At 45.7% G+C, this 22,460-nt stretch overlaps 1 protein-coding gene across 3 annotated transcripts in view; it reads right to left on the reverse strand.

Annotated features, from left to right (window-relative positions):
• Positions 1-1,348: 1,348 nt before the first annotated feature.
• FHL2 (four and a half LIM domains 2) overlaps positions 1,349-22,460 on the reverse strand; it is a 38,583-nt gene continuing 17,471 nt past the window's right edge. For 2 of the 3 annotated variants that reach the window (XM_006920795.3, XM_015596289.2), the window contains exons 3-6: positions 16,698-16,872; positions 8,493-8,662; positions 6,360-6,546; positions 1,349-2,019 (exon numbers count right to left, since the gene is read on the reverse strand). In XM_006920795.3, the coding sequence (XP_006920857.1) occupies positions 1,868-2,019; positions 6,360-6,546; positions 8,493-8,662; positions 16,698-16,872 (684 nt within the window). In that variant the 3' untranslated portion in view covers positions 1,349-1,867. The remainder of the gene's footprint in view (positions 2,020-6,359; positions 6,547-8,492; positions 8,663-16,697; positions 16,873-22,460) is intronic. The other variant, XM_015596290.2, reaches the window with a different exon arrangement.

Here is a 22,460-nt window from a genome sequence, read left to right on the forward strand (position 1 = left end):
TGGGGCTCTTTTCTAGAATTTTCTCTCTTACTTTCTAAAGTCTGTATGTCCCAAACTCTAGCCTCTGGTTCTTCAAGCTGGTAAGACTGAAGGTTTTCTAACAGATTTAGCTACCCTGTTGGGGCCTGCCCTTGGATAAAAGCCATTAAAATGGAAAACCCATCCATGACCATTCTCTTCTTCAAGGGTCCACTCCATTCCAGTCTTCCTGCTTTGGGTCATGCTCCAGTGCTTTCAAAATTTTACAAAATATTTTGTTCAGAATGCTTGTCATTTGAGGGAGGTGCTACTTACAGAAGTGGAATCCCCTCCCCCATTGATTTAAGTTGGGTGACTTAAGGCTGGATATGTGTATCTGTGGTTTTAATGAGGAACAAGTATAGCGTTCCATAATGAAATTTGGAAAGTGTTTACTTTTCAAAAAATTTTGCTATTTTTATTTTAAAAAGCACGTTTACAAGAATGCTTTTACATTTACATTATGAAATAGAAGATGAAAAAACAACTAATGAGGGTGGATTAATTCTTTTTAAGTAAATCCTCAAGCTAACTATAAATCCAGAAGGCCTGTCTCAGGCATCAACCGTTTCTCACAGTGACTAGCACTCAGATGAAGAAATTGATTCGACATGTCCTCAGCATGGATGGGACTTGATTTCCCCCCGAGTTTTCTTTGCAAAGCATATCATTTGATTGTGTTGTACTGTCTTAGAAAACTAAGAACAAAAAGTCACTATTGTTATATTCTAAAGAAAACTAAGCAGTGCCTGTGTCACTGAGCTTTGGCCTAGTGCTTTCCAGTGGTACAGTCTGTTTCCAAAGATGATTTTATATACTGCTACCAACCTAGGAGCTCAGAGTATTCTCTTTACAGCAGTGATTCTCTCTCTCTCTCTCTGTTTTTACTGTCTGTCTGATCTTTTCAGAAAAACTTACTGAAGGCTTCCAGTATGCCCAAAATTACTCAGGTGTTGAGAATATACATCTCTGGCCTCAAGGTGCTTGTGTCCTTTTGCAGTCCTTCACTTTACGGAAGAGAAGGCAGGTCAGTGATGTGGATCAATGACAATGGGAAAGCACTGAGCTCTGTCAAGAAAAGTGACCTCGAAGCTGCCTTCACTGTCATTAGCTCATATACTGGAGCTTGTGTTCCTGTTTCAAATGCAGAGCATTAAATTCCAAGACAAAGGGAGTCTGGGAGAGAGGAACAAAGAGAGGAGAGCAGGAAGAGGTTGTGGTGCTGACTGAAAGCTTTCTTTTAAATAAAAGGTGCAATGCCATTTCAGTTCTCACCTGGCGCACGGAACTCACACTTCACGTAGAGATCAGTGGAACGTATAATAAAGCGTTGTTTATACTTAGAACCTTAATGTTTAATCATCATTTTACACATTGTGCCCAGCAAAATATTTTATTCTGGATAACTTTATTGTAAGCCATATAATCTTGCTTTAGGCTTTACATGACAGGAAGTCACACAGTCGTAAATACCAACTCTTCATTACCTTATGTAGTTTGGAAAACATTCAAGTTGTGACATGTTAATTGCACTTAAAAATTAAATATGCGGTGAAGGAAAGATACATTTATAAAGATTTAAAAAGGATTTTTACACTTGGATTTGCCTTGCTCGATTCCAAAAATTCAAAACTGTCTTCCCACCCAAGGTTGACATACGGGTTGTTTTCTCCTTTTCTGGGACTGAACGAGTACAAAGAACTGAAGGGTTTAAGCAAACGTGAATATCACTGAGAAGCACAAGAGGAAAGTCTTGGCGTGACTAGTGGAAACCAGAACACAATATTGCCTGGTTGAGAAAGAAAATATATAAATCTGTGTGTATCACAAGCAGTGATTTGCATTGGCTTCAGATATCTTTCCCACAGTCAGGGCACAGGATGTCATCCCTTTCTGTGAGAAAGCCGCGGCCCACCAGTGACAAGGAACACTTCTTGCAGTTAAAGCAGTCGTTATGCCACTGCCGTTCCTCAAAGGAGATGTACTTTGTGCCGCCCAGTCCTGTTAACAGAGAAAAAATATTGCTAGTTAGAATCAGCACGGGCAAAAGAATTCTGGTTTGATCCATTTCAAAGTTTGGACTGTGTGGTATGGATAGTGTGTTTCTGGGTGCTGAAACCCAGATATAAATCAGATACTGTGCACAGCCTCGAGGAGCTCATCTCATCAATATGAGAAGAAACAGATATATACACTGGCTCCAATACTACAATGATAAATATTGTATTATAAAGAGCCTCCCGTGTATTTGTTTTTCCCACCAGAATGAAACTCCCTGAGACTGGGAGCTGACTTCTCTCATTCCTTCACAGAGTGCTTCATGTCTGGCACCATTTTGTAATTTGATGAATGAAGCGCCAAGGGGAGCATTCAAGAGGAAAATGTTAATTTTCTCTGGAATGTCAGGAAAGGCCTCACTAAATTTCTAATAGAAAATAGAAATAGAAGAAACGACATATTAGTGGGGGAGAAATGGAGGTACATTCTCACAGAGAGATAACATAAGATAAGCTACAGAAACATGGACTTAGGTGGTGAGAGCTGCATATGGCTTAGAGGTTTAATGAGGTGGGTGGAAGATGGGGCTGCTAAGATAGGTGAGAACAGCTTACAAAGATGTGTGGTCAGGAGGGAAAACCATCTTATAATTTTAAACAAGAAAAGTAGGACTGCATTTCAATTCGGGTGCTTGATTCTTATTTGATCACAAATTCTTAGCAAATATTTAATGTCTATTAGCTGCCTGTTAAAATATAGTTGATTTGTACTGCCACTGGGCCCTCTGAAATAAAATGGAATCAAATACATGAGGTTATCTTAGAGTTGAGATCGATTCTGATGAAATTTGGGTCACAAATCCCAATTATAAAGAGTTCTTTCCAGAAATAATATAGTTTCATCTATCATATTAAAAACAAGGTAACCACACTGAGTACTCTATTTATAATAGTTTGAGGTCTCAGACTGGCATGAGAAGGCTGTAATGCATTTAACAATTAGTTCCTTTTGTAACTTAATTGGTGAGGCTGACATTGGGCATTAAATCCTTTCCCATGGGGAGCCTTAGACCTTAATGCTAATCCCCTTCAGTCAGTGAGAGCTTGGACTCAAAATTGTCCTATAATGCAAGTTCTTGTGCTCTAATACGGCACAACCTCTGCTATACTATTAAAGCTTTTCAACTCTCTTTTCCTAAACAGAAGTTTTAAAATAAGAGTTATATGGAATAACCAATGTCACTAAAATACTGGTTGCCTCTAATCCTGATAAGGGCTATGAAAGACCCACTGAACTCATGGCCTAGCCCTAAGACAGAACCAAACCAGTGATTTGGACCAATGAGTCTCCAATTATTCTGCATATTCGAATCATCTGGGAAAATTTTAAAAATTCTAACACCCAGGCCATGCCCAATTAAATCGTGGCCCCAGCAGCAGTAATTTTTAAAGCTCCTTAGGTGTTTTGAAGGCATAGCCACGTTTGGAAACCAGTGGCTTAGGCAACACAATAACGTGACTTGGGGCAAAGGCTGTAGAACATCTGGAAGATACAGGCACACTTTGTTTCATTGCACTTCGCTTTATTGTGCTTCATAGATGTTGCATTTTTTTTGCAAATTGAAGGCAAAACCAGCAAAAAGATTGACTTGCTTCAGTGTGATGCTCACTTTGTTGTGGTGGCCTGGAATCAAACTTGTGACACCTCCAAGATCTAGCCTGCAGTGGTTTTTCTTTTCAGCACTGTGAGTTAGCTGAAAAGCCAGGAGGCAGCTCAGAAGCCTCAGCATTTCCACCATTCCATGTTTCTTCTTTCTCCCTCCTCTGGTTAAGTCCTGCTACATAGTAGATCTGGGGCAAGGAGGAGCACGGCGGTGGGGTGCGGGGTGGGGAGGTTCTGTGTATGAAGGCTGTCAGTGATAGGGGCTAAGCTGGGCAGCTGTCTCAGGTTGAAAGTCTCCTCTTAGAAGCCCTACTATTTCCTTGGAATGCCAGCAAAGGGAAGAGTGATAGATAGGAGAGCCGAAGACAGCCCCAGGGTGATGAACCCTCCTAAGGACAAGATGTATGTACAGTAAATTCTCTTTACTTGAGATAGTGATGTTCGGTAAAGTCACTGAACACTGAATTAGCAAATACTGAACTCCTGCTACCAAGAGAAATACAGGGTTAGGTCCCTGCGAGCCTCAGGTCACAACATTTTTGTCAACCGATCAACACGTAAGCTTGTTTTATATCTATTTCTGTTTAAAACTACCTTATTTAATTGATTCATTCACATTGAACTTATGACCAACAGCATCGTGACTCAAGCCTCAAGGAAGCTGATCTAAAACATAAGGCACCTCACAGCCTTCCTGGGCTCAGGAACAGACAACGCTTCAGCACTGTCCTTGGGGGCCATTTTAAACAGGCGAAATGCCAATTTAAAAAAGCACAAAAATGCAAAAAAAAAAAAAAAAAATGTGGCACTATACATGTCATGAAAAGGACCCTTGTTTACAATAGGAGTTGGATCAACAAGTCAGAATGTCGCCTGTTCTACTTCGACTGGGAAAAGTTCGCATCAGAAGACTCCAACTCTGGCATCGCTGTGAACGACCGTGAGGGCACCACGAGTATTGATTTTGGAGTGATAAATAAATATTAGTGAGCAGACAAATTTGCAAATATGAACTGTGAAGTATGAGGATCGACAGTATTTATGTGTGAACCACTGCACATAAACTATTAGAAAGTAATTCAAATTTATTTACGAAAATCATGTAAATTTTGTTCAAGAAAAAAATACTAAGCATGGATCTATTAGAAATTTAATCTAATTCGCAATCGTGCACAATTATTTAGGACTCTGTTTTAAAGTACATTTTAGCTGTAATTTCAAAATTCCTCTGTGGGTTCCTGAACATTATATACTCTCTGTATTTCAGAGAATTAACTCCTATTTTGGAGGAAAGTTTTCATACTGTTTTTCTAGTTTCTTTTTTTTTTTCAGTGCTACAATAGTAATAGCTACAATTAACACACAAACCTGAATGATACTTTACATATAAAAGCATTTTTATGTAGATCATATTAATTTATAAAGCTTAACTTATAAACATTTATTTCCACAGAAGTTACTGTGAAAACAGCTTTCAAGATTAGTATGTTAGGGCAAAAGACTGCATTTTTCCTTCTAAATGTGAGCAAGGAAAATATGGGATATAAATGGCTACAATTGGATGTCTTAACATAGAAAAATTTAAAAGCAATGCTTCTTTTCTTTACATTTTCATTTCGTATGGAAATATGAGCTCTGGCTTACACATGAGAGAATTATTTTAGTGATGTGAGACTTTCTACATCAGGTGCGTTAGATGAGTTAGGTAAACTCAGTTCTAGACCGGAGGAAAAAGAAAGTGAAGACGCGCACAGAGGGGTTGTAGAATGTATGTGTGTAATTACATTGCAAAACTATACAGGAACACTGTTTGGCTGGGCCCTGTGTTTATATTGCATGTATCTGGCATCTGCTCTTGATAGGGATCAAGTGACTGTCACAGAGCTGGGAACCAACTTCATCGAACTTCTGTGCCGTAGTAGAATTTCACACTCTTCCCTCCCAGCCCAGTCACTGATTCGTGCAGCAATACATGGTGAGCATGCACAGCGCTTTTGTCTGACCAGCCATCTGCTCCCCACATTGAATTCCGTGGCATATGTAATCATTGAGTCCAATGCCTAGTCTGCCAGCCATCCAGATTTGGGGTTCTCATTTTGCCCAGCCCTTTGAGGGATATGAAAGAACTGCCTAGAACGTTGCCCTCTGCCCTCACACAGCCACGCCTCTAGGCTATGGAGCACCTTTGCGACTTCGATGAGCTGCTAAGTCCATTGTGCTTATATGGTTGTCAGGTACCCACAGACTGCAGTTTTGGAGATTATGTAACTCAAAACAGAAATAATAAACCTCTTGAGGACAGTCTATTCATGTGGTTCATGGTGATTGGGTGAGCTGGAGGGGAAGTCCTTACCCGCTGCAGTGTCCAGTGTGACAAGGAGAGGGAGCAGTTAGGCAGAAAGTCGGCCCATTCAGAACCTTCCTGAGGCCTGAAGACTCTAGGTATAGAGGCGACCTCGCCATATTGTGATTAGTTGTATCACGCTTCACAGATGTTACTTTTTTTCACACATGGAAGGCAAGACCTTCCATCAGCAAAACAAGCACCACTGGCTTTATTGTGGCGTTTTGGAGCTGAACTCCGTGTTTCCGAGGTCTGCCCGCATACACACCTTCGCACACTGGACGCTCACACCTTGTTCAATACTCGCACTCTGAGCAGGGACCCCCTGTTCACTCACCGCTGATCGGGTTGGTGCACCCAGCACACTTCTTGGCGTACAAGTCGCAGAAGCAGCTCAGGCAGTAGGCAAACTCATCCCGGGACGTGAAGCGCTGCCCAGAGAGCGGCTTCTTGCAGGCCGTGCACACGAAGCACTCCCTGTGCCAGGGCTGCTCCCGGTAAGTGACCCCTCCGGTGGTGATGGGCTGGAGGAGGCAAGAGGAGGGTCAGTCTCCAGAGGCACAGTGGCCTCTGCTCTTAGCACACTTCCTCAGTCCCAGCTATTGCCACTAGATGGCGCAAGTTCCCCATCCAGAAAACATCCAATTTTGGTTAACAGTCAAAACTGCTTTACAGACTCTATTGTCACCCTTTATTCCCCCTTCCACTGCTGCAGACCCTGTCTTTCCCGCTCATAACATCAGTACTAGGGCATCTGCCCTCAGCCCCTCAGAGAGACGTTGGGACTGTAAGGCAGAGATGTCACCAGCAGCACTGCTTCCTCGCCATGCAGGGAGGTGGTGCCAGGAGGGAAAATTGCGGGGCCTCAGTTCGAATCCTAACCCCTCTCCTCACAGCTTTGTGTCTGCGGGCAAGTCATTTGTAAAGATCCCTGTGCCTTGAGCAACAGCCTGTCAAACGCCCACTGGGAGCTCAGTCTATTGTTGCTTGTGGGAGAAGTTAAAAGATGGTGTGGAGTAGGTGCCTCCTATGCTGCAGGGACAGGGTGGGCGTCTTGGGAGGCAGAGTAAAATAAGCCCCAAACTTGCTTTCTCACTCTGTCTTTGAGTCTTTTAACATTTGTGTTAAATGTTCCCCCAGCAAGAGAATTTATATGAAATATGTTGGGTTACAAGGTATCTCTGTGGCTGCAGAAGGCATGTCGATGTGAGATGTTTCCTCTGCTTGGAATATATCCCTCATCCTCCCTTTGTCAGGGCTCGCTGTCCCCCCATCCCCACCCACACCCCCAGCTAGCTAAGATGTCTCAGCATGGATGTTGCTTTCTTAGAGAATGTTCCCTAAACTCTGCCCTGGACCGCACTCCTCGCATTGGTTCAGGTCCTCCCGGGTGTATGCTCTGTTAAGATTCTGTTCTTCCCCCAAGGCACACTTGTCCGTAAGTACTTGAACGTTTGACCTTAGAGTCTACACCCACCCAGACCGTGTCTGACTCCTCCCCCATTGGACCCTGATGCCCCCGAGTGCCTGTCACTGTGGGAGGCATGAATGCCTCTGGCAGGAGTGCTGTCGCGTGTCCTGATGAGCACACACATGAAGGCGTGCAGCCTGGAAGGAGGTGTGCCTTCATTTCCCCTACTGACCAGCACGATGAGGTGGTGAAGAAGATAAAGGAGGAAAAAGCAATAACAACAAATTTTCCTTGGATCTTGATGAGTAAAACAAAACAAGACAAAAAGGGAGTGAGCAGAGAAGAGGATTCCTGATATAAACACGGAATGAGAGTCCATCCAAGGACAAAGGGATAAATGGCAGACGACCAGCATAATCATAAGAGGGGAAGGAGAGAGGAATGGAATTTAAAACAGTAGTTAAGAAAAAAATGGAAATGAGACAGAAGGAAATCAGAAAGGTTGAAGGAAAAGAATAAATACACTGCCCTCTGAAAAGGTGCGCGCAGGGGGGCGTTTAGCCAAGGCTCACGCGGGGCGGGGCGCAGCAGCGGCACTGTTTTCCCGCAGACCAGGAGCCGGGCAGGGCCCCCACAGGTGAAGCAGCTCAGTCGATAAAAGGGCCAGGAGCCAAAGAGTTTGCATCAAGATCTATAACTGGCACTGTTCGGGGCAGAGTTGGTGGTGCATGGTGTTGAGACCCGTGTGTGTGTGTGTGTGTGTGTGTGTGTGTGTGTGTGTGTGTGTGTGTGTGTGTGTGTGTGTGTGTGTGTGTGTGTGTGTGTGTGTGTGCTTCCTAAAGGGCACAGAAGGGTGGAGGGGCAGGCGGGAGTGACATGGCTCCCTACACAAGGCGGGCTTCCTTTTCTTTCTCTAACCTAACAGAGCCCGGCGGACAGAGCACACAATTGACTGGATAATGGTTATTAAGGATCTGCCCCTGACCTACGGGCATACCTTTTTCCCCTTACTTCCCACCTTCGGCTAGAGTGTGCAAGGTCCAAGGGACAATCAGGTACCTTTTTGCACTGAACACACTGCAAGGCATACTGCTTCTCATAGCAGGGCACGCAGAAATTCTGATCATCCTTGGGGATGAAGCTCTTGGTTCCAATTGGCTGTTGGCAGCGATGGCAGATGAAGCAGGTCTCGTGCCAGCTGCTGCCCTTATACTCCATCTTGCGGGTACCTGTCGTGACAGTCAAAACAGAGCAGCACTGTTGAAATGACTGGCTTGGTGTCCCAGCGGTCTGTGCTGAGAACCTGCCACCATCTAGTTTTGTGACCGCAGAAAGTCACGTTAGCTCTTGAAGGCTCTCCTCTAAAGGGGAATAATTTCTATTTTATAGAAAGCAAGGACTCTGTCTTGTGATTCATTGCTGTACATCCAGATCCTAGAACAATATCTGTACATAATATTTGTTGAGCAGAGTGATTATGAATATGACATAAAAAAAATATTTGTCTCTCTCCTTCAGCACTGCAAACGATAGCTCAGACTAGCCCTTCAGAGTGTGAATTTTGGAGCAGGGAGAACTGTCAGTCAATAAACACCCTCTGCTTCTCAGGGAGATGGAAATGGGGTGTAAAGGAACCTAACATCTCAAGCCCCGCTTGGCAAGGAGCTGACTCACTTCATGCAGCCGCGGTGTAGACCAAGCTGGGACGTTCTGTCGCAGTTTCATGCGCTGGGCCAAGTGCTCTCATTAAAATCCACATGCATTACTTGTACATCCACTTAGTAATTTCCTGAACTTATCCTGTGACACCCAATTTTTTTTGAATAACTATTATTATTTGATATGTTTAGATCATTTCTCTCATAGATTAAGAAGTCTGAGAGAACCAAAACACTTTTTGGTTCACTCGCCCGCCCCCCACCTCCCAAGCTGGATTCACAGCAAATGCTTAATATTTGCTAATTGATGTTTTCCCCATACTTTACCAAAAAAAGTGTGCATATTTATAGAAAGAGATGGTTCAAGACATATGCATATAAGCACCTTTGGTATGAAGCAGAAGTAAAGAAGGATTTGGGGAAGAGAAGCATAATGAAGGAAGAAGCAAAACAGCTCTGATGCCAGCGCATTACACACAGCCGTCGGCCAAATCTGGACGGCTGCCTACGTTATAGCTGAAGTTTTATTGGAACATAGCCACACACATTCACTTACTTCCATCGTCTATAACTGTTTGCATGCTACAGTGGCAGAGTTGAGTAGTTGTGACACAGGCTGTATGGCTTGCAAAGCCGCCAATATTTATCTGGTTCTTCATGGAAAAATTTTGCCAACCCCTGGGCTCACATAAGGGATGGCTACTGTAGAAAGAGGAGCAAACAGAGTTCCACCCGGAATCAGCAAGCGAGGGGGGAGGTAGGTCAGAAGCCAGATGGCCTGGCTGGGGCTAGGGTAGCAGCCCGCTGAGGTAATATGGGCAGCATAGGGCAGGCGTCTACAAACTAGTCTTCAGCTCGAAGTCCAAAAATAATGCCATCAAAATGACAAAGCTGGTTGGAAGGCTAGTGAGACGTCCATGACTTGAGTAATTAGGATACTTGAGTATTTAGTTGAGTCATTATGTGATTATTTTATTAGATGTCATTTTGGGGTCACTTTCTCAGCTTCCTGTACTTCCAAGATCAGACATGTGGGCACAACCTCCTGTAGAGTATATCAAATGCTCAAGGAACTCTGCGGGGGCGGGGAGGGGGCACAGTGACCTTCAAAGCTTTGGAATTCAGGTGGATGAATCCTGAAATGAGGAAAATTACAGTAGGCAATTTAATTTCAGGTGGAAGAATTTTGATGTAAATTCTAAAATGACTTACTTTATTCAGTCTTTGGGTTTTATTTTCCCATGTACCCTTTTGCCACTTGCTCTTTTAATCTCCAACCTGCCCTTTGGTCAGGCAGCCCAAGGATTTTATCATGAATATAGGGCAATTACGATTCTCACTAAGGATCCCCAAGCAAGACCACCTAATCGCATTCTTGGCGTCTTCTGAAATAAGTCTTATGTCAACATCAGTGTTCAGGAAACTGACCGGCCCCCAGTAGGGAGTCCACTGTGCACGTTCAGCCCGAAGTACAGGATGCGCATCTGAGAAGTATCTTTGACACAGATCTGGGCAAGTATTGTAAAAGATTGCCAGCAGGTGGCAGCCAAGTCCTTATTCAATAGAGTCTACAGATCTGACTGATTCTCCAGCAGAAGGAAGGAGTCTTTTTCTGATTCAAATAAGCAAGTGAGAGAGAAACCAGGAACTTGATAAAGGATTAGTGATAATCTGAGCCTGCTCAGAGGCTGTATGTAGTGCATCTGCAAGAAACCTCTGCACACAGGGCCTCAGCGTCTGTAACGTCAGCACTGTGGGTTGTGACAGAAACCTGGTTTCCTGACTACCGTCAAAAAATCGACTTTTGTAGGGTGGGGGCCCAGAGGACGACTTTTTCATTTAGCACCCACCTCTTGTCCTATCTAGATTCAAAAGCTACACAATGCTCTGTACTGCTATGCATCTTGATTTCGTTGTAGCACTTTTAAAAAATTCCAACCAAAGCAAGGAAGATTGCTTTCTCCTCCTCCTCCTCCTCTTCCTCCTCCTCCTCCTTCTCCTTCTTTTTTGCACACACCAGGCTTTTCCCAGACACCCTGCCTTTGGCGCCCAGTCCGTTTCTTCTGCCAGAAGTGACATTCTCTGACTTCTCCATCCGTTGAAATCCAGCTCATCCTTCCAGACTGCTCAAATGTGACTTTCCGAGGGTCCCTTTCTGGACTCTCCTGCTCCTGGCATGTGCCTCCATCATAGCACGCACCCTCCAGACCTCTCCAAAGTCCCATCTAAAAAATCTAAGCCCTCCCTCTCTTCAGCCTGCCAGGATCATGACATGTCTTGAAAATTTCAAAACTTTTAGGAAAATTTCACATCCTACTTTAAGATTTACATTTGTCTTCACCTAAAATGCTAGCTATTTAATGTTGTGCCTCCCAATCTCGAAATGATGCCGTTGCTCTGGGAAGCCGTGCCTTGCGTACACACATTGTGGTCCCCTACCGTCTGGGCAATGGCAGCTGGACGCTCCTGGGGGCTGCAGGTCAGTCTCCCCAAGGATGCACACCTGGAGGGCAAGTCTCGCTCACCACTCCGTGCCTCGTACATGGTGTATTCCTTTAGGTGGCTCTCCCCCGTGTCTCCCCACAGACAGCACCTTCAGCTCATTCAGATCTGAGCCTAAGAGTCATCGCCCTGGACTGCCCCATCTCAAGCAGCTCGCGTGTCCTCCATTCCTTTCCCTTGCCTGTGTCACTGCTGGCGCCGTCCTCACTTGGTGAAGGCATCCGGGAGCCTGGCCGTCCTGTGTGTACCCACTGAGCACAAAGCAAACACCTGCCGGGCTGTAGAGCTGGAGCAAATGTCCAATCACATTGTTTACCTAAGCCACAGACAATAGCACGTGAGACTTCCTCAGCACAGGGACAACCTGCAACTGGAATCCCTTGCCTCTCCCTGCCTGCGCCCTTCAGTGAAGTGTGTCCCGACCCTCGCTTCTGTCCCCCTCAACAGGGGCCCACACATGTAGGGCAGTTACCCACGGGGGACTCACTCTGCCCTCGGCCACTCTTGGCTTCAGTTTTGGCACCTGTAACATGAGGGTGAGGGGACACTGTGCAGGATAAACAGGATGCCGTAACGTGGTGGTGGGTGGGTGTCCAGTGTCTGCTCAGTGGGTGGTGGCTGTGATTGTGCTGTTGTGATTACCACACATTTCCCACCAAAATCTAGAAGGCTGCACCCCACCTTCCCTTAGTCTTTAATAAAAGACACTGTGGACCACTAAGTGTCCAATTTTTATGTGTTATCTGATGATGAATTTTTTTCTCTCTCCGGGAAACACCATGAAAAATGGAAAGTGTGACAGTTAATTTTATGTACCAACTTGTCCAGGGTATGCAGCCCATTGTTTGCTTGTGCATCAGTCTAGATGCTGTTGCTGTGAAGGTACTTTATAGATGTGATTAACAATCCATTCAGTAGACTTTAAACAAAGCAGATGATTCTCTATGGGGTCAGTGGGCCGCCTCTAATTAGTTGAAGGCCTTAAGAGCAAAGTCTAAGGTTTCCCTAAGTAGGAAGGAACTCTCCTCAAGACTGCAAAAGAGAAACCCTGCCTGAGCTTCCAACCCACTGCCCTAGGAGATTCAGACTCAAGGATGCAGTATCAGCTCTGACCTGAGTGTCCAGTCTGCAGGTCTGCACTATGGGCTTCGGACTCGCCAGCCCCCAAACTTTGTGACCCAATTCCTTGCTACGATCTGTTTGTCTGTCTGTCTCTCTCACGCTGACTAACTCAGAAGTCCAGGACAGGTGGAAATTTAAATACCCAGGAAACATGTCTGTTTTTCATGTCATGACCGGTGCAAAGGCTTAGTGTCTTGAACAGCCCTGGACTGAGACTGACGTAATTTCCAAGAATCACTCTTGTAGACAAACTTCTGAGATGCGGGTCTTCTCCTCCAACATTGTCAGAAAGGGACAACGTTGTCTCAGTGAGGGGCAGTGATCAGTGAGATGTCAGAGCCACAAAACAAGAGCCTAGAAAACAAACCCTGCTGGTTTCTAAGCTTTCTCTGAGGACTGAGAGTAGAAAGAAGAGGCGCCAAAGTGAGGGAAAGGCCAGGACGGACACGCGGTGAGAACAAAAAAACCAGACCCGCTCAAAGGTCCGGTGGCTCGCTTACCACTCAGCAAAGATGGAAACAGAGTTCAAGAGGACTTCAAGCAGGCTGAGCAACAAAGTAAATGTGCTCCTGCAGGTGGCACAGGAGGAAATAAACTTCATACTATCCCATTTGCCACGCTGTTTTCAAATTTAAAGTAACTCAGACTGGCAGGGGAAGAGGAATGAGATGGAGAGGAGACCAAGGTCCCAAAAATTAGGTGGCTCAAGTCGCACAGCTACTGAGGAGCAAAGCGAGGGCGGGGCCCCCTGACCCTGCGTTTGCACGAGTACCAAGCTGATCACTGGGAATGACCCAACTCTGCGGTGCTGTACTCCTGCTAGTGCTTTAGATGGCTCAAGTCGCACAACTACTGAGGAGCAAAGCGAGGGTGGGGACCCCTGACCCTGCATTTGCACGAGTACCAAGCTGATTCACTGAGGATGACCCAACTCTGCGGTGCTGTACTCCTGCTAGTGAGGCTATGCATGCCCATGCCATGAAAGCTTCTCTGTGCATTCCATTTTTCCATCCTTGGAGTTAACTGCCGTTGCCGAAGTGAAATGAAATTAGTGGCATCCATGCCCGTGAGTTCCGTGCCCATCTGCCTTTCTCGTGGCTGGTCCAGAAGGCTGCTTGGACCTCAGCACAGCAGGAACACTGGACAGGATCCCAGTCCCAGCTCAGCCACTCACTGTAGCCGGTGGTGGCCATTTAAATTTCTGGTTTCTTCACTGAGGAGCTGAGACAGGTGAACTTGAAGGCCACCTAAGCTTAAAATTGCTAATGCTTTTGCAATTCTATGTTGTGAGATTTCACTGAGTTCTCATTCGAAGTGCCCTCGCTGGGCCATTCTTTACCACTTGCACTTGAACCTCAAACTCCCCTCTTAAAGGTCTCAACTATTTCTGCGGGCTCAGCAGCCATCTCTGTGGATGCTGTGTGGGCCTGTGCACCTCCCACCAGTCCCTGGAGCTCCAGCGTGACCGCACGACCCCGGTCCTTCTCTTTGGGGTCCACCATCCTCCCAGGAACGCTTCTATCCCGATCCGGGCCTCCAGGTAGGTAACAAAAGGGAGGAGAATTAGAGAAGCAGAGGCGCCCGCAGGGTCTACGTGCAAAAGGGCAGAGCACTGCTGCGGAAGGACGAACAGACAAGCAAACAAATGAACCCAGAAGCTGAACAGAGGGATGAGGAGAGCAGGACCGGAGAGCCCGCAGAGTGGCTGGGGAGAGTCTGGGGAGCCCGTGGATGTGGGCACTGTGAAATGGAGATGGAGAGAGGATTTAAAGGAGTCTCCTATGAGTCACTAACGGAAGCTTCCTTGGGCTCCCGTTGTGAAAACCTAGTAAAGATTTAATTTGTTTTTCAATTAATCTCATGGTTCTTATTGTACGGAGACTGCTGTGTCTGCACGTGACTTCCAGTGGGAGAGGACCTTTACGCGGGCTTCCGTTCTCATTCCCGCCGGCACCACGTTCGGGCCCCTCGGTTCCGACATTGGCAGCGTTAACATAATTTTGTCAGAGGCCTTCCTGACCTTCCACTGCTGGAAGCTGCAGCAGCAGCTCCAGGCCTGGCTCCTTTTACGCTCTGCCAGTGCTGCTGTGGGGACATCGCTCGCCATTTTCGTTCCTCGTAATAGCATGTCACAGTTATTTTTAAGGCGTTTTAACCAGAGAAATGTAATAGCAGTAAGGAACCATCTTACTGAAGGCCTAATTATTCCCTTGCCTTTTTTTAAGAGTTATGATTTCTTATCCAATATATCTTCCTAAAATAACGCTTCCCTCATGTCGCTCTCTTGCTCAAAACTCTTCAGTGTCTTCATTGCCAAAAACAAAGCAAACCAAAAATAAAACAAAAGCTCCAGGGCTTGGCAATCAGTCTTCCACTAAAGAGTCAAGAATCTAACTATCTTTGTAATTTTAATTCTCTTCAAGTCACAATGTGAACCCAGCGACTGTATGAAATGTGATTACTTAGCAGATTGCCTTGGTTTTTAAAAATTAGCATTCAACCTATTGACAACAAACTCAAAACCCTCAACTCAAGTTCATATGACACATCTATGATTGCATTTGGGAATACAGTGAATTGAAAAAATCACTTTCAAGGGGCCTTTTCTTTATTAATGTAGTAAACTGAGCTCCTCTCAAAACTACATTTAAAAATTTAATATACTTGATATCTCTTTTAAATATCCTACTAACAAACTGAACCTCAAGTTGAAATAAATTAAACTTATAAATATGATAAATCATAAGAGGTCTTACATGTCAAAACAGTTTATCAATTAAGACATGTTCAGTTTAAAATCAGAAGCCTAAATCACTTATTCAATTGTACTTTAAGTCAGAGTCACAAAGTTAATTTACTCTTTAGATCAAGTTTTTTACAACTTCACCCATATTTTCTCAGATTATTTAACACAGGTTAGATTCTCTTATGATGTCTGCCTTTAGTTCTAAGCCTTCCTAGGGCTTTAGGATGCTCACCTAGTAAAGGGATTGTCTTGAGTATGGATGCCGCCCCAAGCCATCTGAGGGTTTGCCGCCAACCCGAGCCCGACTCCACAGCAGCTCTGTCGGCACCCTCCTGGCGGGAGGCCCCAGAGCCCGAAGACCCTCATTTCAAGTGACACCCCCGCCCCACCAGTCCTCTACTTACTCAGGGAGGTCTGTACCCCAACCAGTCTGCTGCTCCATGAGCCTGGCTTCCAGGGGTCCGGTTACCACTTCGCCCTATCCTATTCTTCGTGAGGCCACTTGTCCTGGACATTCCAGGGACAGAGTTCTCTCCTGCTCACTGGGAATCCAGGTTTAAGGTTCCAAATGGGACAAATACTAAAAAAGGAGCTGAAATTCAGGTTTAACTGGGAGTCCTGGCAAGTCTACCCTTGGGTCGCACCTTTCTGGTTTGCAGAGCACAGCACTGACCATACATGGCCGATGAACCAGCCACACGGTGTCTATCCTTTTCTCTCTGTCGTCCAGGGTTCAAATCTTTGGCTCTCCTCACAGTGGTTACTCTCCTTGCCCTCATTTCTATATGTGTCTAACGAGATTTATTTTTTAAATTACGTATTTTAAAATTCTACACATTTTTGTTTGCTCTTTTTATAAAACATTCCTCTCTCCTACAAGAAACAAAACAAAACAAACCGACCTCCCCCTAAACAAGAAGAGACAAAGCCCCATCCTCACTCTTCAACAGACAAGTCCCCTTATCACTGTCCTTGGCGTCTGACCCAGCTGTGTTCAAGTCTGGGTCTATCTGGAAGGTCATGTCCATCTGTCTGTCTAGAACATCAACTCCACGTGGGCAGAGGGGCAGGTGTGTCTCTCAGATCACTGCTCTATGGACACCTCGCTGCTTGCCCAGTGCCCTGTGCCAGAACATGATGCATATTTGCTGAAATAACCACCTGAGTATGGATGCAGCACATAGGAGGTAAGAGAGAGAAAGCATGCTTTGCGGGGGAGGAGGGAGCGTTCCTCACCTGGCATGATGGTCTTCTTGCATTCCTGGCACTTGGACGAGTACTCGTGCGAGTAGCAGTCCGTGCAGAGCAGCTGGTCCTCCTTTGCAGCGAAGGGCTTGTCCACCAGCGAGCTCTTGCACCGCGAGCAGTGGAAGCAGGCCTCATGCCAGTGCCGGTCCTTGTAGGACAAGTCCTGCAGGTGCAGACCACATGGGACAGTCAGGGGACAGGAGGGGACTCGGACCTGCTCTGTCCGACCACAGTAGAGGGGGCCCAGCCCACATCTGAGGGGCAGGCAGAGAGTAAAGGGGGCTGAGGCCTGTGGATACTCCTGGACTGATGCCCTCTAGTGCTGAAACGAGTAAGGCTAGGCTGCCCTTTGCTCATTGCAGTTTGGAGCAATTATTTAGACAGGTGTGTGGGAGTGAATGAGCGTGCATATGTGTGTGTGCACGTGTCTGTGTGTGAGAGATATTTGTGAAAAATGAATGGATTTCCCTTAGGTATCATCCGTAAGAAGGAGACACCAAACATAAAACTCATCAATGCTTCTCACTCAGCAAATGGTCCGTTGGACCTGCAGTCCTTTGGCCATGAGCGGGCTCGGCAAAACCGACCATGACAGCAGGGTCACTGTGATGATGGGCAGGACAGAGAAGCCCTGGCTGGACGGAAATTCAAAGAAGGCTCCTCGAGGGCAGGGCCCTGGTTTAAACTGGTGGAAAAGGGGTCAGGTGGCTCCACGCACAAGTGTCACCATGTGAGTGTGGAGGCCCCACAGATGGTGGTGAGCCAGGTGGGGGATGTGTGGAGAAGGAATTCCAGCAGAGGAAGGTAGGAGGGTGAGCACGTGGACGAGGGGCAAGAGAGGGGCGCTTGGCAGGGCTGGGTGCTGGGCTCCAGGGGCAGGTCAGGGCACGAAGGGGGAGAGTTCTCGTCCGGCTTGGACCAGGAGGGTCCTTTTATTCATCCTGAAGGCAGTGGAGGGTGGTTGAACTAGTGAAAAGGGAGAGGGACATGCTAAGATTGTGTGTGACAACTGGATAAGGACAGAGAATGAGGGGACGGGAGAGGGGACGTGGAGACGCCTAGGTCCCTGCAGAGAAGCGAGCAGACAGCCATGTCTGGTCTGTGGGAAACACAAAGAGGGAATGGATGAGAGAATTATTGAGAAGACAGGACCCACACTTTTTAACAAAGGGTGAAAAAGAGAAACAAACCCAGGAAAGAAAACTGTGTCGACTCTATGTTACCCTGGGTCTTGTCTGAGGAATAATAAGAAATCTTCTCACACTCATTTTGTTAAACTGGCATTCTGAAAGTGCCAACATGAAATTAAAATAACCTGTTTACAGCCAGCTTTATCTTAGACGGGTTCTTGTTCCGTTGCTCCTTGTAGTCCCAGCTCTGGCCTGGCACAGTTCTCCACTGATTAATGAGGCAAAAACTGACTTTTAGGCCACTGCAGGGTCTCCTGGGCTGGCTTCCAGCTCTCAGGTGCCCTAACATGGGCCGGCTCATGTCGCCCTCGTCAAAAGCCTCCTCCCCAAGATGTCTCTTTACCGAAAGCCAAGTGGAGGCTGGAGTGATGCCGAGTGTAGGATGTGAAAACACACAGCTTGGACTTGATTAGAAAGACCTAAAATGCCATCTAGACTCGGAACCCAAACCGGAATAAACAGCTCTCTTTTGCTGAATACCGTGGTGTGTGTACATTTTCTCAGAACCTCGAACCAAACTAGTTATTTGATTTGGTGATTTCTTTGCACACTGTTTGAGTTTGGGGAATTAAAAAAAATACATATCATTGTTGAATCCCTTTGAACACAGTCGGGTGACTGTGACGAGGTGTGCCCGGTGTGGCTCCCTCACACCCCATTCCTGTGAGCAGCTTGCTTTTTGGGACATCTAGGAATGGAGTTATGGTCAACGTAAGATAATAAGGAATGAAGGTGAGACAGGCCTAGAGTTTTCTCAGCGCAGGATTTAATGGATTTCTTTCTGTGAGGTTGGTATTCTCGAGTCCCAGAACCCCTGGGTAACTGGGGGTCCTCTGAGCTGGGCACTGCCCTCTCAGGGGACCCTAGTGACAGCTCACTGCAATGCCTGCCCCTCTCTGTCCTCTGTGAACCCAAACTGAGGGGAGTATGAACTGGGAGCAGAAGACTGTCCTGTCTTTTGCATTTCTAGCCTCAAGTATTCTCAGTAATTTAGGGAAAAAAATCATCTGTGCTTTATTGGTTATTTTGACAAATGAAATAGATAGAAATTGCATTAATTTGAATTAGTGACTATATGCAAACTCATTACAAACTGCAAAGTGCATACTTTGCATACATCATTTCTTCCAAAAGAAGTCATTATTTCTTTCTTTCTGGGATACCAGGGATGGTAATTATGACCATGCTGTGAGGGCAAGGCTGTGCAGCCCTGCAAGGTAAAATATCATTACTGAAACTCAGAGAAGTTCAGTAACTTCTCCACAGTCACCTAGCTTGCATGTAGCTGAGCCAGGGTTCAAGTTCGACTTCTTCTGATTCAGAGGCTACTTCCAGTGAACCAACTGGGTAAAATTTTGGTAGAGTCTGTGTTGCTCTGTGCTGTCAAAAACTTTCCCTTGTTGAGAGCTGTGTATATCCACTGAAAACATTCAGGAACAATACTATTTGATATACTCAAATGAATACACTTTAGCATTGCCTTTGTTTAGACTGTGAATGAAGCTGAACAAACCATTTAAAGCCCTGTCTAGTAAGAATGGTAATCAGCCTAATTTGAGAAGAGTTGAAGTTTTTAAGCAAGCTTTCACTATTGTATTAAAAATTTTTTGGAATGTAAACCGGTAAGACAGTTCCTCAAAAAGTTAAAAATAGAATTACCATATGATCCAGCAATTCTAATTCTGGGTGTATGCCCACAAGCATCGCAAGCAGGAATTTGTACACCCAAATTCATGGCAGCATCATTCGCAATAACCAAAAGGTGAAGGCAATTCAACAGACCGACAAAACGTATGAACACACACTGGAATATTACTCGGCCTCAAAAAGAAAGGAAATTCTGACACATGCTACAACATGCTGCAATGGATGAACCCTGAAGACATTACTCCAAGTGAAATAAGCCAGTCACAAAAGAACAAATAGCGTATGATTCCACTTACACGAGGTTCCTACAGTAGTTAAATTCATAGACAGAGGGTAGCAGGGTGGTGCCAGGGGCAGGGGGAGGAGGGAATAAAGAACTGTTGTTTAATGGGGACAGTTTCAGTTTTGCAAGATGAGTTCTGGACGTTGGCGGCACAAACAACGTGAATGTACTTAACACTGCTGAACTTTATACTTAAAAAGGATTAAGATGGAAAATTTTCTGTTAGGTGTATTTTACCACAATTTAAAAAAATAAATCGGTTTTGATGATCACATAGCAGATGAAAAACACTTTTTTCAGAAGTTAGCTGGGCTCCCTCTGTGCAAACCAGTCACTTCATAAAGCCTTGCTATTGTGAAAAAGCTGCGAAATGTTTTCTGTGTTCCATGAATCACCGCCTGGCTGCGATGAGGGACCGAGACCCAGAGGATCGGGGCAGGAGGAAGCGGGTGTCGGAGGCCTGCTTCCTGGAAGATGGTCTGGCGGTGCCCAGGGAGTCGGCACTACTCAGTCAGAGGCTACAATTGGTTAGTGACAGAGAAGGAAAGGAAATACGAGTTCAAGGCTATTTGCCCTTTTGGGCTGACCTCAAGGAAAACTGAGGGAGGAACAGTCACAGAAGGCATCGTGTGAGCAAAGCCTCCAGATGTCATCGCAGTCTCCATCCTGGATAGTGACTCCCCAGATGAAGAAAGAGCAGCCAAGAGATTAACATGACTGAACGGTCATGAAAAAACTAATTTTAAAATGTTCTCGTGGATCGAAAGCACTGCAGAAATCCATTTTTCCTACAGTTAATATTTCTAGCATGAAGACACCGTGACTACAGTCAAAGGCAGATTTGCTGACACAGACATTGGACAGTAGGTAGTGTCCCTCTAAATTTGGGTATCACTGACATGTCCTTACTAGACCTTAAGCATCAATGCAAGACTTCCAGACCTTCTAAAGGCCATGCTTCCTGCCGTCACTCCTCCTCTCTCGGCATCCAGTGCCCCAAGGAGCCGCTGCCTTCCTCGAAATGACTCGTCGGACTAAATCCAAGTGTGGTACAGACATTTTACCTTGGCTATTGGTGGAGAGCACATGCCTGGAAATGCATCTCATCCACCCTCCCCTCAGGAGACCCGGGTCAGGGGTCCCGTCCACAAGATGCCTTTTTAGTTGACCAGGGTTGAGTTATCTCAGCATTCCTTTCCTGGGGCCATCGTAACTCACCCGCACGATTTCTCTCTCTCAGTCTACCTCTCTTGCACGGACACGCACACTCACATATGTCTGCAGTAACACGACAGCTCCCGAACTATTCACTTAAGGATGTTTGATAATTCTCAAAACCTTCTGACAAGATATTTTCCCTGAAGTAAATATCAACCTATGACCACACTCTTAAATGTCACAGTATGCAATAATGAAAATTGTCTTTAAACAAGCTTGCCTCACTGTTGGTGGTGGGTCCTCAGTGGGGATATGATTGGCCCGCCCTCCTGCTTGAAGGCAGTGGTAAACTTCTCAAGCTGGTGACATCGAGGGACTGCCATGCAGGCAGGGTGGGAGGCCTTGGGTCACTCAGTCCACATCTGCTGCAGCAGGAGTGGGTGTCCAAAACGCCTGATGTATTTCATCCTACTGCTTAAACTCAAGGCTCTAGATTCAAATCCTGGCTCTGCCGCCTACCGGATACACAGCCAAGGGCAAGATAAATTAATCTGGCTCTGCCTCAGATTTCTCATCTGTAAAGTAGCAACGATAGTACCTACCACTGGCTGTGAACGAGTTAATGAATTATTACATGCAAAGCATTTTAACACTTAAGAGTTTTATGGTAAAGCATATACTCCAAGCATACGTAACTCGCTCTACTGTAGCTCAGTTAACGTTAGTATTAGCTTTTATTCGGATCATAGCTGATGATGAAAACAGTTGCCTCAAAGCATCACTTGCTGAAATTACACATATTCACGAAGATAGTAACATGGATTAGAATTTCCCTCACCTGAAATCCACCATGCTCATAACAGCCTCTCTGCTCTTGTATAGCGCTTTTAGTTTCCTCATCCTTTTTAAATCTAAAATTCTTTTTCTTAATCCCTTCTTACCTGTTTTTGAGCCACACAATAACCCTATGAAATAAGGTTTTGTTCTTATTTTATACATGAGCAAATGTAACACAACGATGCTAAAAGCTGTGGGCTGTTTTCTGCGACACCCCATGGCCTTCAATGACCTGACAGGATCGGATGCATGTTTTGCTCACAGTCTTTGCCTGGCACGGAGGCATCTTTACACGTTGGTCCCAACGTGCCTGCCCAGGCTTGTCCTCTGTTCTAGTCTCCCTTCACCCCTGCACACCCTTTCTGGGGCTGGCCTTTGCCTTGGAAAGCCCTTCCCCCTCCTCCCTTCCAACAGGCAAAATCCTACTCAGCTGTGAGGTCCAGCTCCAACACCACCTGCTCTGCGAGGCTCCCCTAGCATGAGCGACGCTGGCTGAAGGGAACTCCTGCGCCACCCGCAGCTAACACACACCACAGAGAGCCTGTGTCATACATCTTCTTCAAATTCGTATATGGAAACCCTCATCTAACTAATTACTCCGTCGGTTTCCTCTGATTCTCTTTCTCAGGCTCTCAG

This window comes from Pteropus alecto, unplaced genomic scaffold, assembly GCF_000325575.1.
Source record: "Pteropus alecto unplaced genomic scaffold, ASM32557v1 scaffold288, whole genome shotgun sequence".
Classification (NCBI taxonomy): domain Eukaryota; kingdom Metazoa; phylum Chordata; class Mammalia; order Chiroptera; family Pteropodidae; genus Pteropus; species Pteropus alecto.